This window comes from Perognathus longimembris, chromosome 28, assembly GCF_023159225.1.
Source record: "Perognathus longimembris pacificus isolate PPM17 chromosome 28, ASM2315922v1, whole genome shotgun sequence".
NCBI lineage: Eukaryota > Metazoa > Chordata > Mammalia > Rodentia > Heteromyidae > Perognathus > Perognathus longimembris.
In genome coordinates this window covers 61,901,261-61,917,021 of record NC_063188.1, presented here as the reverse complement: position 1 = coordinate 61,917,021, position 15,761 = coordinate 61,901,261, and the positions used below count along the sequence as shown (strand labels likewise).

The window sequence follows — 15,761 nt, the reverse complement described above, 5'->3', positions numbered from 1 at the left end:
AATTCAGGGCCTGAGCACTGTCCCTGGCTTCGTTTTGCCTGCCGGGCCAGCCGGCAGGGAAACGGGAATCCTGACTGAGGGGCGGCGGGGATAAGGAAAAGGAAAAATAAGGCAAGAGAAAAAAGACAAGAGACAAAGATGGGGTACGGGAGGTCTGCAGCCGTAAGGTTGAACCTCAAGACTACAGCAACAGTTTATTCTTAACTTCCAGCTTATATGCAGTTTTGGAACCAGAGAATAGCATAGGGTTGTTAAAATTTAAGAACACACAGGGGCTTTGAAGTTCGCAAACATTTGATTATAGTAAACACAGGAAAAGGTAGATTAACATAGGAATCTACTCCAGCGGACATAGCAAGGTGCAGACAATGGCAAAGCAATTCCAGATAGTGGCCGTGAGCAAAGGTCCTTGCATCTGGTACATCCTAGCGATAACAGCACAGCCAGAAGTAAGAATGAATCTAGCTGCAAGTTTGGCTCCCGACATCTTGGTGACATCGGCACAGCCAGAGGTCAGGATGAGCTTAGCTGCTAGCTCAGCTCCCGACAGTTTTGCTCAAGGCTAACACTACCACTTGAGCCACAGTACCACTTCTGGCTTTATATATGTGGTGCTGAGGAATCGAACCCAGGGCTTCATGCATGCTAGGCAAGCACTCTACCGCTAAGCTTCCCAGTCCGCTGAGACTCTTATCTCTCCCTAACACCAACAAAAAGCCGAAGTGGAGCTGTGGCTCAACTTGAGTGCCAGCCTTGAGCAAAAAAGCTAATGGACAGCATCCAGGCCCTGAGTTCAAGTCCCAGTACTGGCAGATACGCACACACACAACAACCTTCTAGAAGGGCCATTCTCTAGGTGACAGAGAAGAGATGTCTCGGAGCTTTGAGGATGGAATGAATAATGGCAGTGATGATAATAAACACAGGCATAGGAAGCATAAGTGCTTTCCATTGGGATCAGGTTGTTAACAGTGTTCTGTCTTCTAGAAAGGAAAGGAAATGGACAAATACTGGGCTTCTAGTGTTCAAGAGACACTTGCCCAACTACTCAAACAATGCGCCTCAAAATTCCAGTAGTGTTAAGACCTTGTTACTAAGGAGAAAGCAGGCCCGAAGAAGCTGAGTGACTTCCCCATGTTTACACTGGTTGCATGCTCTGCTTTGGTCATTCTCCATGTGTTTTCTGTTGCTTGTGCTTTAGTTATGTTTCTTAAAGCTGCTTCCAAGTAGAAGCAGTTTAATTTTATTTTTTTAAATCTTAATGAAAGCTCTCACACACCATTGGAGTTCCACAAATTCCTTCTGATGCTGACTCACTGAAGAAAAGGTTATGCCAGCTCCCCCGCCCCTGCCCCCTCTGCTGTGGGATATAGCTGAAGCCAGAGGGATGCAGTGAGCAAGCCCCACCTCCTCCATTCTTCCCAGCTCGGAGTGCTGGAGGCTTTCTGCTAAGAGACCAAAAAAGAACCACCTTCTCTTCTCCTACCAGACCCAGGCGCTCCAGGGTCCTAGGACCAGCTGGGTTAGGTGAACTCTAGAAGCCAGGATCCTCGAGGCTTTCAACATATACTGCCTCACCTTTTGCAAGATCCTCTCAGTGCTGCTTGTTATGTTTGGGTATACATTTGCACGCATTTCAGAGATGAAGTAATTGACTTAATTGCAGTCCCGGAGCTAAGAAGTAGAGCATGCTATCACAAATGTATCACTTTAACCATAGCATTTAACCTTTGTGGCTGTCACATGGAGGCCAACTAGACTGGAAAAAGGTGTAATATGCATACCTGTAATCCTAGAATGTTGCTATTGTAGCCCAAATTGGCCTCAAATGAGCAATCCTTCTGTCCCAGCCTCTAGACTTCTGGGATTCCAGTCATGACCACTACACAAGGTGGCCTGAGGCATTATTTCTTTTAGTGCCATTACACACTGATTTGTCCTTTCCATTTATGTTCCTTTCAACATTCTTTGGAAAAAGCCAGAGCTGAGAACTGAAAGAGCAGTTTTGCACTCACAAATTTAGAGATCTGGGCTGGGCACCTGTCGCTCACAACTGTAATCCTAACTAAGGAAGCTGAGATCTGAGGATTGTGGTTCAAAGTCCATGAGACTCATCTCCAGTTAAGCACCAGAAAACCTGAAGTGGTGCTATAGCTCAAAGTGATAAAGCACTAGCCTTGAGCTGAAGAGCTTGGGGACACTGCACCAGGCCCTGAGTTCAAGCTCCACAACTCACAAAAAAGAAAAAAATTAGAGGTCTGTGTTAAAGTCTTAATTCTCTGAGACCTGCCACTTCCAGGCTGTGTGAGTCCTGAGCCAAATATTCACTTCTATCATTTAAAATAACTTGAGCTGAGCACTGATGGCTCATGCCTGTAATCCTAGCCACTCAGGAAGCTGAGATCTGAGGATCACGGTTTAAAACCAGCTCAAGCAGGAAAGTCTGTGAGTCGCTTATCTTTGGTTAACCACCAAAAAGCCAGAAGTGGAGCCGTGGCTCAAGTGGTAGAGTACTAGCCTTGAGCATAAAAGCTCAAGGACAGTGCCCAGATCCTCAATTCAAGCCCAGAACTATCACACACACACACAAAAAAAAAACTTGAAAAGGAAGAATGCTTTTGAAACTAAATCCAACTATTAGTATCATTCAAACTTCAGTAATTCCTTTGGGCTTTTCATGGGCCTCAAGTTGGCTCCTGAACACAATAGACACATTGCCACTTATCCCTGTTGGGACACCCTAAAACAATACCAATAGTGTTATCTAACCCCTGCACACCATCTACCTCCAGATTTGTTTCAACCCACTCAGCCAAGGTGCAACTAAACCAACATTCATTCATTCATATTCCACAAGGAGACGTAAGGTATGATCGCAGGTTATCACTATCTTAAGCTCTCCCAACATGCTAACAATAACTATCCTACTTACCTCACAAGCCAGAGTGAACAGCCCAGAATCAAATATGTGAAAGCAGCTATAGAACTGAACAAGCAGCTGAACAACTATAAAGCAGCATGGGTGGACAATGAGTAAGTCGTGGATTGTTGGTAAGCTAGGGGGACAGAGAAAGTGATTTTTAGTTTTTAATTCATTATTTCACAACTTATGCATGGATGTACTTATTTGCCAGTCCTGGTGCTTGAACTCAAGGCCTGGGCACTTTCCCTGAGCTGCTTTTGTTCAAGACTGAAAGCTCTACCACTTGAGCCACAGAGTCACATCCAACTTTTCTGTTTATGTGGTGCTAAGGAATCAAATCTAGGGCTTCATGCATGCTAGGCACTCTACCACTAAGCCACATTCCCAGTCCCCACAACTTTATTTTTTTTCTTTCTGTTTAAGTGCCAGGTGCTGGTAGCTCATACCTGTCAACCTAAACCATGTGAGAAGCTCAAGAAAGGTCAAGAGTCCATCTCAACAGAGGGAAGCTGAACATGGTACATGTCTGTAATCCCAGCCATGATGGCAAAGCTCAAATATGCAAGATTGTGATTCAGATTAATGTCCAGGCAAGAAGAGAGGGCTGGGGTCATGGTTCAGCAGTAGAGCACCTGCCTAGCAAGGATGAGGCCCTGATTTCAAACCACAGTATTGCCTAAAAGGCTTTCTATTGGAAAGAATTTCAAATACATACAAAGTAGTATGTGAGAAAAATATAACAAGCCCTCATCTATTTTTCAGACAGCTTCAACATTACTAATCTTATTTCTTCCATATCTCCAACCTTCTAAACCCATAGAGTAGGAGACAGAGGGAAAAATAAACACTAGCTTGATATTTTGTGATGGGAAGGAGTTACTTATTTTTGTATTAAGATGAATTGGTGATTTTTTTGAGGCAAAGTTTCACTCTGTTTCCCAGGATAGCCTTAAACTCTAATCTCAAGGAATGTTCCTGACTCGGCCTGTGGAGTGCTGGGTTGTGACTGTATTTTGAAAGGGGAGTTTTGAGTTTTTAGATACTTTTTGAAACTTGTAGAGATGAAAGGAGATGACACCTGAAGTCACAAGTGATTATAATCTCTACCACTCCAATACTTTCTTAGTCTGACTTCTAGACATCACAGGCAGACAAAATGTTTGTGGCATGATTTTTTCCATGTGCTGAAATGACCATCAAAGGAGAGAATTATGCACTGTAGAAACTGACAACTGAGTTTTACATATGCTTAGACCACCTTTGACAAACATGCCTATTAAAGGCCTACATTGTTACTTGTCCCAACTGATAACCAATCCTTCCAAGAGAGAATTGAGCAATAGCTTAGGCCAACTTGATCTAATACCTTAGGCCAACTTGTGGTGACTGCAATAATCCTAGTAGCTACTGTGTGCTGAGCACCTAGTGTTTACTAAGAGCTTTATAGACAACATTTCTCATCCTCACAACTACCCAAGTTGGACATTAGCCTGAATTTATAGATGTATAAAACTGAGATGGAAAGAAGAAACTTAAATGGCATTTTTATATCCCAGACTCGAAGTCTAGGAATTCCAAATTAGGCCAGGCCAGTGTCCCCCATATGCCAAACAAAGAGAAATGGTGAAAGGCAAAGAAAAGAGATTGATTACATGGCAGCCATGGGAAAATTGCACTTCAGTATATCTTCAGCCTTCAGTAGCACGGACATTGCCTTCAGATTAAGCACAGAAAATTAAGGGCAGAAGGTGAGAAAACTATCCATAGTTAACAGTCCCAAGTTACAGGCATGCCTGGTTGACCAATAGCTCAGTCTTTGTCTCCGGTTGAATTCTGGAGATAATATTATTACTTTATTACCAGAACAGAACAGAACAAGGTGGTCAGTCTCCTGAGTTGTTTGGCTGTTTGCTTTAAGATGATAAGCAAACATTGCTTGTTTGAGGGGCAGTTTCCCTTTCACACAAAATGCTTACCCAGTGAATCTCCTGTTTATAAAAGGACTACAGCAGAGAATAGCTTGGATCAAAGGGCCAAGATAAGAAAGTTGAGAGACTTTTAGTTAATTCATAGCACTCAACAAAAGCATCTTTTTAGAGCATTTATTCAAGGTGTTTATTTTATTATAATTTTTTATCTTTTTTGAATTTTATTTTTATTGAAAAGGTGATGGGGGGTTATACTTACATAAGTAAGGTAATGAGTACGTTTGTTTTAATCAGTGTTACCCATCCCTCCTTATCTCCCACTTAACCCTTCTTAATCTCCTCCCTCCAAGTTATAAGGTTCTTATCCCATATACTGTCAAGTGAATATCATTGTTGCATTGGCTCATCTTTGTCCTGCTGTTTCTGTGATCCCCTTTCCCTTCCATATATCGAATAATCTTACATACAAAACACAAGGTACAGAAAACTAAGAGAAACAGCAAAACTACATCATACAGGACATAATAAGACCTCCTGTTTCCATATATTGGAGTTCATGTGGTACAGCACTAGCCTTCTGCAGAAGAGCTCAGGAACAGTAGTGCCCATGCCCCAAGTTCAAGCCCCAGCACTGGCACAAAAAACTACCCTTTGTGAGCCTTCCCCATCCCTCAAACTACTGCCATCACTGCTAAGCCCACTTCCTCAAAGAAGTCTTCTAAGCTTCTGAGCCCTCTCACTGAGCTCCTGTGCTTTTCCTAAGGCAATCAAAGCCCTACTCTGTCTTCCAGGCCTCCAATGAAACTAGATAAAGAGCTAGGCCACGTGTACACATGCTTGGGGCTTGAGGCCAAGGACTGGGAGCTAGGGACACAAAGCAGCTTGTGCTCCTCAGCTGCCCTAGGCCATGGCTTCAATTCATTGAGCTATGGCCAGCTTTACATAATCTCTCTTCCTCATTCTTTGTGTATATCTTCTCCCTGGGGGAGTCCCAGCCAAGTCACTGACCTTCTCTCACTAGCACTGACCTTTCCCTGCACTCTCAGGCCTCTTATCAATCACCAGCTACATCACTTCTCCTGACTGGCTTAAAAGAAACTTCTCAATTCCAGGGCCCTCTCCTCCCTCCAACAGGGATTTCTGAGGTCCTCACCACCTACTTAGAGGTAATTCTGAGAAGCCCGCCATTGTTTCTGGCTCTCCTTCTTAACAAAGTAAGCATTCAAACGTTTGCTGAATGAATTACTGACTGAAAGAGTCCCTATGTGAATCACCCTTTTTCATCTGGCAGATTCACAATTACCCAACAACTTGCTTTTCATATTCAAACTACTTCCCAGCAACAGCCAAGATTCCCTTCCCCTTAGAGCACTAGTCATTTCTTTCCCTCTTATTTCACCCAAGAGACCCCCTGCTTCACCAAGCACATTCAGCGGGCAACTCTGCTTTATTTCTGCTCTTACAGTTTAGTGTACAATAATACTACAGTCACCCTTGATTTGATTTCAGTAATTTTTCAGCGATGGGATTAGGTTGCTCTATAATCACTTCCGTACTTAACTAGCCCCACATTTTGAACATTTGGATTGCCTCCAGATTTTTACTGCTTGTTTCTTCGTGTAACCAAGAAAGTAAAAATGTCCTTATTTGTTTGTGCACAGATAAAACTGCCTCAGAGGAGGAAGAATGTGAGGATCTTATGTAACAGGCACTTAGAACCTGCTTTTGCTGAAAAACACTGAATCCTCACTTGGACCTACAGATGGCCAAAGGGGAACTACAAGCAGGAGAGAAGCCTAGCATCTCAGCCTCCATTTTGTCTTTGCTCCCAACCCTTCTCTCCTGCAGTCACCTTGAGTCACCTTGGAATCCAGAAAGGACAGGAGTAGGGTAAATATTCTGTGACAGGACATGCAGCTACCTCCTTTAGGCTCAGGCCACAATGACTCTTTCTCGGATTAATCCTGAAATAATGAGCATCCAGACCACCTCTGACCATACCTCCACATATGTGACTAGAACTGCTTAACAATTATACATACTTCCCACCCCTAAACCTAATTCTTTCTCTACTTAAATCCTAAAGCTCGTGTCCCATGGTGGGCTGGAGGCTCTGCTGGGGCTATTGATAAATCTTTCTCTGTCTTTCACCACTGTATCCTTATCTGATGAGTTAGGCTGAATGGCTAAACATAACATGTGGGCACCCTGGAGTTGGTCCTCTGGCCTAGAGCTGTAGCTCTAGTCACAGGCAAGAAATGAGAAGGAGCCTTTTCACTGAATAATCTTTTGAATTCAGACATGTGCAGGCCAGTGACTGACTCATATACCCATCCTGAAGGCTAGTCCCCACAAAGCACATACTGGAAGCAGGTTATTGTAATCTAACTCTTATGAAAGTATGTAAAATGTACCTTGGGATCCAGAGGAGAGAGCAAAGTCTCAGGGAATTACATTTTCACTGAACCTTGCGAGATAAGAGCCAGGCTGATAGGAGAAAAGACCCAATAGGCTACTAAGGCTAAATGTATGTTGTCTACTGTGAAATTCAAGAGAAATAAGACCTCTTTTTCCCTTTGCAAGTACTAGAGTTTGAACTCAGGACTTCATGCTTAGTAGGCAGCCACTTCTGATTGAGAAACACCTCCAACCCTTTAGCCCTTTTTGTTATAGTCATTTTTAAGTTGTTTTTATTATTTATTTATTTATTTTTTGGCCAGTCCTGGGCCTTGGACTCAGGGCCTGAGCACTGTCTCTGGCTTCTTTTTGCTCAAGGCTAGCACTCTGCCACTTGAGCCACAGCGCCACTTCTGGCCATTTTCTGTATATGTGGTGCTGGGGAATTGAACCCAGGGCTTCATGTATGGGAGGCAAGCACTCTTGCCACTAGGCCATATTCCCAGCCCCTGTTATAGTTATTTTTGAGATAGTGTCTTGCTTTTTTCTCCCAACTGGCCTGGATCATGATCTTCCTATTTACCATTTCTGCCATAACTGAGATTGACAAATGTGTACTGGTGGAAAATGACTTAAACTGAAAGCATTCACCTTCCTCCCTGACAGCCATATCTTACAAATTGTCCTTGCTACCAACCCTGCTGAATCATCTTTCCTTCCCTCCCCCATGAACAAATGCACCCAGTGGTTTTGGAAGAGAGCCCAAGAGTGAGGCCACATCTGATGATAATGTCCATGGCAGACACAGATTCTGTTGAAACGTTGAAACCCTCTACTCAAAGATTTCTCTCTCTTCATCTCTCCCTACTTCTATCTGCTCCACCTGACTTCAGTTTTCTGCCTAATATTTAAAGGGACCCTAGTTGTAAGGGGAGCATGCACCATTTCTCCTATAGCCAAGGCTATAGTTCTGGTTGCCTTTCTAAGGCTTTCCTCCCAAATAAACCATGTTGAGCTGTTGAGTTTGCCTTTCTGCTCTTTTTCTTTTCTTACATGCACCACCACACTCACTTTTTTTTCAGTTGAGATGGTGTCTTACATGCTTTTTTTAAACCTGGGTTGGCCTCAATCCACTATCTTTCTAACCTTAGCCTCCCACATAGTTGAGAACAGTACTAGTATGTACTGTTGTGCCCAATTGATGGTTGAGATAGAGTCTCAGGAACTTTTTTGTGTGTTTTGGGCAGTAGTAGGGATTGAACTCAGAGCCTAACAATACCTAGACAGATATTCTACCACTTGAGCTATGCCTCTACCTTCTTTTTTGTTGCTGATTTTCAAGATATGGTCTCATTTTATACCCAGGCAGGCCTGGGCTACAGTCCTACTTGTGCTTCCCCATGTGGCTGTGGATGACAGGTACGTATCACTTCAATGAGCCACTGTGCTCCACAGGTAGCTCAGATAGATATTCACTTAGATATTGGTTGTGGTGTCTCATGTACCTCTTTTTTCTGGGTCTAGTCTCAAACCACAATCCCCTCTATCTCCATTTCCCAAGTAGCTAGAATTCCAGGCTAGAAACACCACACCTGACTTAAGTCTCCAAAACATTTTTGTGAATGCCCCTTGAATTTTGATCACCCTGATCTTCACCTCCTTAATAGCTAGGATTACTTGTGTGAGCCACTACTGCCTGGTTAAGATGGTTCTATTTTTTGTTTTTGTTTTTCAAGGAAGAGTCTTGCAATGTAAATAAGGCCATCCTTAAGCAAAAACATTAAATGAGAGCAAGAGGCCATGAACTTAAGTCCTAGTACTGGCATAGAAACAACTAAATAAATAAGTGGTCTGAGTGTCAGAGATGGGACAATTTCCCAGGGGATTTGTCAACAAAGCAGTCTGGTGAGTTGGGACTGGAAGCCAGATCTACTCTGTGGAGTGTTTATCCCACTGAGGCTTGTACTGTGTCTGGGCACTGATGTAAAGTAGAGGCACAAAGAGAGTTCTGTTGTTGCCAAAACCAAGGTTTATAGACTATATATAATGGATAGGAGCAGGTAGGAAGAGCCAGAACAGCCACTAGGGCAGAAGAAGTAAGTATGGCTCTCAGATAGTAAACTAGAAGAAGTAAGTATGGCTCTCAGATAGTAGACTAGATTTCAAAGGTCCTAGTTAGACCAAAAGTCTTCTCTTCTCCCAGACTAATTTTTCCAAGACCACCCCACAACTAGAGCCCCCTTCCTCCACTCTCCAGGGCATTTCTGCCTCATTGAAAGTGGTCCAGATAGAGAAAGGATACATACATACTGGAGAAATAAGAAAGTCTAATCTGCAACCGTGTGTGTGTGTGTGTGTGTGTGTGTGTGTGTGTGTGTGTGTGTGTGTGTAGGAAGATGGGGCGGAGCAGGGAAAATTGGAGGAAAGGTTTGTTCAAGCCTGACAAAAGCTCAGCAGCTAAATAGCCTGGATGATAAGAGATTACAGCTTGGAATCTGTAATCAACTCAGCTTAAGTGGTTTAGTGCTTCTGATTGGGCTTCTTGCCACGGCAGGGTAGCACAAGGACCATGACCTTTTCCCGATTGGACCTTCAGGAGGGCCTCAGAACCTTCTCAGTTCTGCAACTGCTTCCATTTTCTGTGAGTTTAGGTAAGTAAACCCCCAAAGAAAGGCTGGAGGGCACATGTGGATGGACCAAGAACACCCATCGTATTATCTATTGGGTTCTGGGACTTTTCCATGTATAGAATAGGGCCAGATTCCCAAAAGCCAGCTGTGAGGCTGTGGCTGATCTGGTTTCAAGATTTCTCCACCTTCTCAGGGGGCTAGGGACCTCTTGCTAAGAGTCAGCTAAAAAGTCACATTGAGGTATAGGACAGAGTTGGTATTGGCTTGCAAAACTGATGTTACCTGGATAGTCAAATGTGATATTCTAAGATAAAGTGGTAAGAAACTTCTGGACTATCTGAGGGCTGCCGAAGTGAGAGATTAGAAATTTGAGCAAGGGTCAATTGGTGTTTGGGTGGAGCACACCAGCCATCAGTGGGTGATTGGGCTAACAGTGCTGGGATATACCCAGTCTGAACAGAGCTTTGAGGGTGTTCAATTGATGGTGCAAGCTTGGAAACTGCCCAAAAATCAATAGCATCACCCTGAGCTCCATCCAATCCACAAAGGTGATGGGACCCTTTAGGACAGTGGTTTTTAACCAAGGGGATGGAAACTAAGAATTTGGGCTTAACTTGGGGCATTTGAATTTGGATATAAGAAAATGTCTCTTTACATCTCACATACCTCTAGTTGAAATGTATCTTCAATGAACTGTCCCTTCCATGATGAATGCAAGCAATAAACCCCAAACATATTTTTGCCAACAGCCGACTTCACAGAATTTTGCATTTTTTTCATATTACAGTTGTTACAGGCATCTGAGAATTTTATTTGTGCCTGTGACTACTTCAAGATTCCAGTAGTTATTGGAACTGCTGTTAAATTTGGTTAGTTAACACATAAATCAAACATGCATACATTTCTATATCACATTGAAGACAATATTGTAATAACTGCATTTTAATATATCTGCTTCCTTTATGTGTCTGTATATTTTATTTGTGCATTTAAAAACATTATTCAGAAAAGGGATCCATAGCTTTTAACAGATTTCCATATGGGTGGCTGATCTCCAGAAAACACAGAGTTCTTATAACCTTCTTAAAATCCAATCATATGCTGAGTTCATTAATGGCTTGCTTTTAGCTCTATGATGGAAAGGAACTTACTTGGGAAGGAAACGTTTGTTTCTACTCTCATAGTTTCTTTTTGTTTTCCTTTGCATTTTTGCCTGACTTTTCTAAAAAAAAAAAAAAACAAAACTCCCTTGAAAAATCATATCCCTTGGCTAGGAAAAGGAGAAGAGAGAGAGAGAGACAGAGACAGAGACAGAGACAGAGAGACAGACAGAGACAGAGACAGATAGAGACAGAGACAGAGGAGACACAGAAAAAGAGACTGTGTTAGTAGATCTTTTCAGGAGTAGAGCCTCTAATCCAAAAATGCCTTAAACACAAATGCTCAAATTATTTCTGGCTCCTTTGGGCAGCATTCTCCTTTAAAATGTGATCTTGGGTGGGGAATATTGCCTAGCATGCATGAAGCCCTGGGTTTGATTCCTCAGTACCACATAAACAGAAAAGCTGGAAGTGGCACTGTAGCTCAAATGGTAGAGTGCTAGCCTTGAGCAAAAGAAGGTCAGAGACAGTGCCCCATCCCTAAGTTCAAGACCCAGGACTGGCAAAAATAATAAATACATAAAAAATTGATCTTATTTTTCTCCCAGAAAAAATCACTTCCTCAAGATTGTCCCCTTTCTAGTCCTTTTCTCTTCTCGAAAGACACTTTCTGTCACATCAGGCAACTATTTATTTACATAAACCAGGAAGGTAAGGGGAAGTCAACTTCACACACACACACACACACACACACACACACACACACACACACACACACACACACACACACTGCTATCTGGTTTACAGCAGCCCTGGCAGTGTTGAAGGATTGCAGTAAGAATGTTAGGAACACATGATGGCACCATTGTGTCACCATTGAGAACACATAATGTTAAATGTGAATGTTTTGCCTGCAAAAAAATATACAGAGCATAAAATTGATCATTTTAACCATTTTAAGTATACACTTCAGTGGTGTTAAGTACATTCACAGTGTTTTACAATCATAGCTACTATCTATCTCCAGAATTTTCCATCTTAACAAGCTCCAATTGTGCAGGGAATGAGCACTAACTTCCTGGCTCTCTCTCCTAGCCTGGGCAACTACCATCCTACTTCCTGTTTCTGTGAGCTTACCTACTCTTGGTACTACATTTCAGTACAATCATTAGACACTCATTTTTTTGTGATCAGCTTATTTCATGTAGCATACAGTCATCAAAGTTCTTTCATGTGGTAGCAGATGTCCTGTCTTTATTAAGGCTAAATATTACTTTAAATGAATGCAAGAAGATGGACTACCTCATCTAACAGAGTGTGATGCCCACAGAGGTGCCTACATTAAAATCTGTCCTTCAAGTCAGTGCAGGTGGCTCATGCCTGTAATCCTAGCTACATAGGAAGCTGAGATCTGAGAACTGAAATTCAAACCAGTCTGGGCAGAAAAAAAATTCCAAGATGCTTGTCTTGAGTTAACCAGCAAGACGCCAAAAGTGGAGGTGTAGCTCAAGTGGTGAATGACCAGTCTTGAGCCAGAAAGGCCAAGCAAAAACACAAGGCCCTGAGTTCAAGTCCCAGTGCTAGCACATGTACATGCACACGTGTGCACGTGCATGCACGCACACACACACACATCTATTCTCCAACAGGTTGACAACAAATGCTAATTGTAGGACCTTGAATTATCTTTGCTGAGATGACAAAAATGAGTTAGGTATAAGTTCTTTTACTCAAAGACATAAACCAGTCACACATTCCACCATTGTATATATGCCTGTGAACACACACATAATTCACTGTAATGTGACAGAGACTGTGGTGAGTTTGAGAAAGAGCCACAACCAAGTGGCACTAGTATGTAAGAGAAAGAAAACGTTAGAATAGGTAGAGGGGATCAGAGGAAGATAGGAAAGGCAGTGGTGTGACAGGGTAAATAGAAAGCAAGTTCTGGGGGACATCAGACTTGGATAACAATTAGTTTTTATTTTTATTTTTTGCCACTCCTGGGGCTTGAACTCAGGGCCTGGGCATTCTCCCTGAGCTTCTTTTGCTCAAAGTTAGCCCTCTACCACTTGAGCCACAGCGCCACTTCTGGCTTTTTCTGTTTATGTGGCACTGAGGAATTGAACCCAGGGCTTCATGCATGCTAGCCAAGCACTCTACCACTAAGCCACATTCCCAGCCCAACAAATAGGTTTTTTTAAATTTTTATTAATTAAATTTTGTTGACAAGGTGTTGTGCAAAAGGGGTACATTACATAATAGGGCAGTGAGTACATATCTTGTGATGTCTTACACTCTTGTTTTTCTTTCCCTTCCCTAGATCAGGTAGGCATATATACAATACCCAGTGTACCAAAATCATATACAGTAGCCACGTGGTGTACGCCAAAGGAAATTCACCTAGAACTTTAAATATAATGTCAACCATAGAGTTTGCTTGTCCTTGTCTTATATGATCATATATACATAGCTGTTGAGCTATTGTGATCCACTGATAGGTCTATTCTAGACCTTTATATGTTTAGTAGTTGTTTGGTTTTAGATACATAATGTAAGGTGACCCAAACCTGTGGAAATACCATTTGAAAAGAAGTTTTTTGTTTCGCAGATCTGGTCTCTACTGTCCCCCCCCCCCACCCCCAAAAACAGTCGTATATCAAGGAGACGGTGCCTCTTTGTTTTCTGTGTTCTAGGCTTGTCTCCCTCAAGATTATTTGTTCGAGTTCTGACCATTTCCCTGCGAATAACAATATTTCACCATTCCTAATCACTATGTAGTATTCCATTGTGTATAGGTACCATATTTTTTGGATCCATTCATCTGTGGAGGGGTATCTGAGTTGTTTCCATATTTTGGCTATTGTGAATTGTGCAGCCATAAACATGAATGTGCAGATGTCTTTTTGTTATCCTAAGACCTGTTGTTCAGGATAGATGCCTAGGGGTGGTATGGGTGGGTCATAGGGTATGTCTATGCTGAGCTTTTTGAGGAACCTCCATACTGTTCTCCAAAGTGGCTGTACTAATTTGCACTCCCACCAACAGTGGAGAAGGGTTCCTCTTTCCCCGCATCCCCTTCAGCATTTGTTGTTGCCTGAGTTCAGAGTACAGGCCATTCTAACTGAAGTGAGGTGGTATCTCAGGGTTGTTTGTTGTTGTTGTTGTTTTTGCCAGTCCTGGGCTTGGACTCAGGGCCTGAGCACTGTCCCTGGCTTCTTTTTGCTCAAGGCTAGCACTCTGCCGCTTGAGCCACAGCACCACTTCTGGCCATTTTCTATATATGTGGTGCTGGGGAACCCAGGGTTTCATGTATAGGAGGCAAGCACTGTTGCCACTAAGCCATATTCCCAGCCCTCAGGGTTGTTTTTATTTGCATTTCCTTTACTGCTAGGGATGTTGAACATTTCCTCATATGTTTCTTTTCCATTTTTATCTCTTCTCCTGTGAAGTCTCTCTTTAGTCCTTTGCCCATTTAATAATTGGTTTACTGGGTTTGTAGGGGGTTAGTTTCTTGAGTTCTCTGTAGATGACAGATATTAGGCCTTTGTCTGTTGCTGTGCTGGTAAAGATCGTTTCCCATATGGTTGGCTGTCTTTCTAGTTTGGTGGCTATGACTTTAGCTGTGCAGAAACTTTTTATTTTGTAGTAGTCCCATTTGTCGAGTCTCTCCCCTATCTGTTGTGCCCCTGTTCCTTCCTGTGCCTATAAGTTCTATCGTCTTTCCTACTCTGTCCTTCAGTAGTTTCAAGGATTCAGGTCTGATGTTGAGGTCCTTGGTCCATTTTGAGTTGATCTTGGTGCATGGTGATAGGCTTGGGTCTACTTTGAGTTTTCTGCACATGGCTGCCCAGTTTTCCCAGCACCAGTAGTTGAAGAGGCTATGTTTTTTCCATTGTATGTCTTTAGCTCCTTTGTCGAGTATCAGCTGACTGTCAGAATGCGGCTTTATTTCTGGGTCTTCTATTCTATTCCATTGGTCTTCAGGTCTGTTTTTATACCAATACCAGGCTGTTTTTGTTATGCTCAGCCCAACAAATAGTTTTGTGAGTTTGTGCAAGTGCTGAAATTCCTACAAGCCTTAGTATCCCCATCCTTTCTGTCTGGTCCACAGAAAATGCTGTGTTCAGGAAGTCTCCTTTCTTTCCTCCATCCTTCTTTCCTTCCCTCCCTTCTTCCTTCTCTTTCTTACCTTTTCTCCTTCATTCATTCCTTCTGTTTTACTGAAAGCCTTCTCATTAATTTGCATCCTCCTAGAATTATGTTCAGAATTGTAGCCAATCACTGAGCATTACTGACATGATAGAGGGAGGGAATAAGGAAAAGAGGGACTAAAAACAGGCAGAGGAATGGGCACCATTGGCTCACACCTGTAATCCTAGCTATTCAGGAGGCTGATATCTGAGAATGGTGGTTCAAAGCCAGCCCAGGCAGAAATGTCCATGAGACTCTTATCTCTGATAAACTACCCCTCAAAGGCCAGAAGTGGCACTGTGGCTCAAGTAGTAGAGCACTAGACTTAAGCAAAAGAAGGTAAGGGACAGTGCCCAGGCCCTGAGTTTAAGCCTCAGGACTGGCATGCACTCACGTACACCCCCCGCCCCCACCTCCACACAGGCAGAGGGCCAAAGGAGGAAATGAGAAGAGAATAATATATGAGGAGATGGGTCGGGGAGATGTGCAATACACATGTTGGTGCTCCCTGGAATTAGACAGTTGTTTTGACAGCCTCTATGAGGGTCAGCTTTCTTTCACAGCATTGAAAGTGTCTCTTCTGTGCTTG

At 42.8% G+C, this 15,761-nt stretch overlaps 1 protein-coding gene across 1 annotated transcript in view; it reads left to right on the top strand.

Annotated features, from left to right (window-relative positions):
- The first annotated feature begins 9,817 nt into the window (after positions 1-9,817).
- The window catches only part of Dgat2l6 (diacylglycerol O-acyltransferase 2 like 6), a 38,155-nt gene continuing 32,211 nt past the window's right edge, over positions 9,818-15,761 (top strand). Inside the window, exon 1 of the mRNA XM_048335375.1 lies at positions 9,818-9,899. Within this exon, the coding sequence (XP_048191332.1) occupies positions 9,818-9,899 (82 nt within the window). The remainder of the gene's footprint in view (positions 9,900-15,761) is intronic.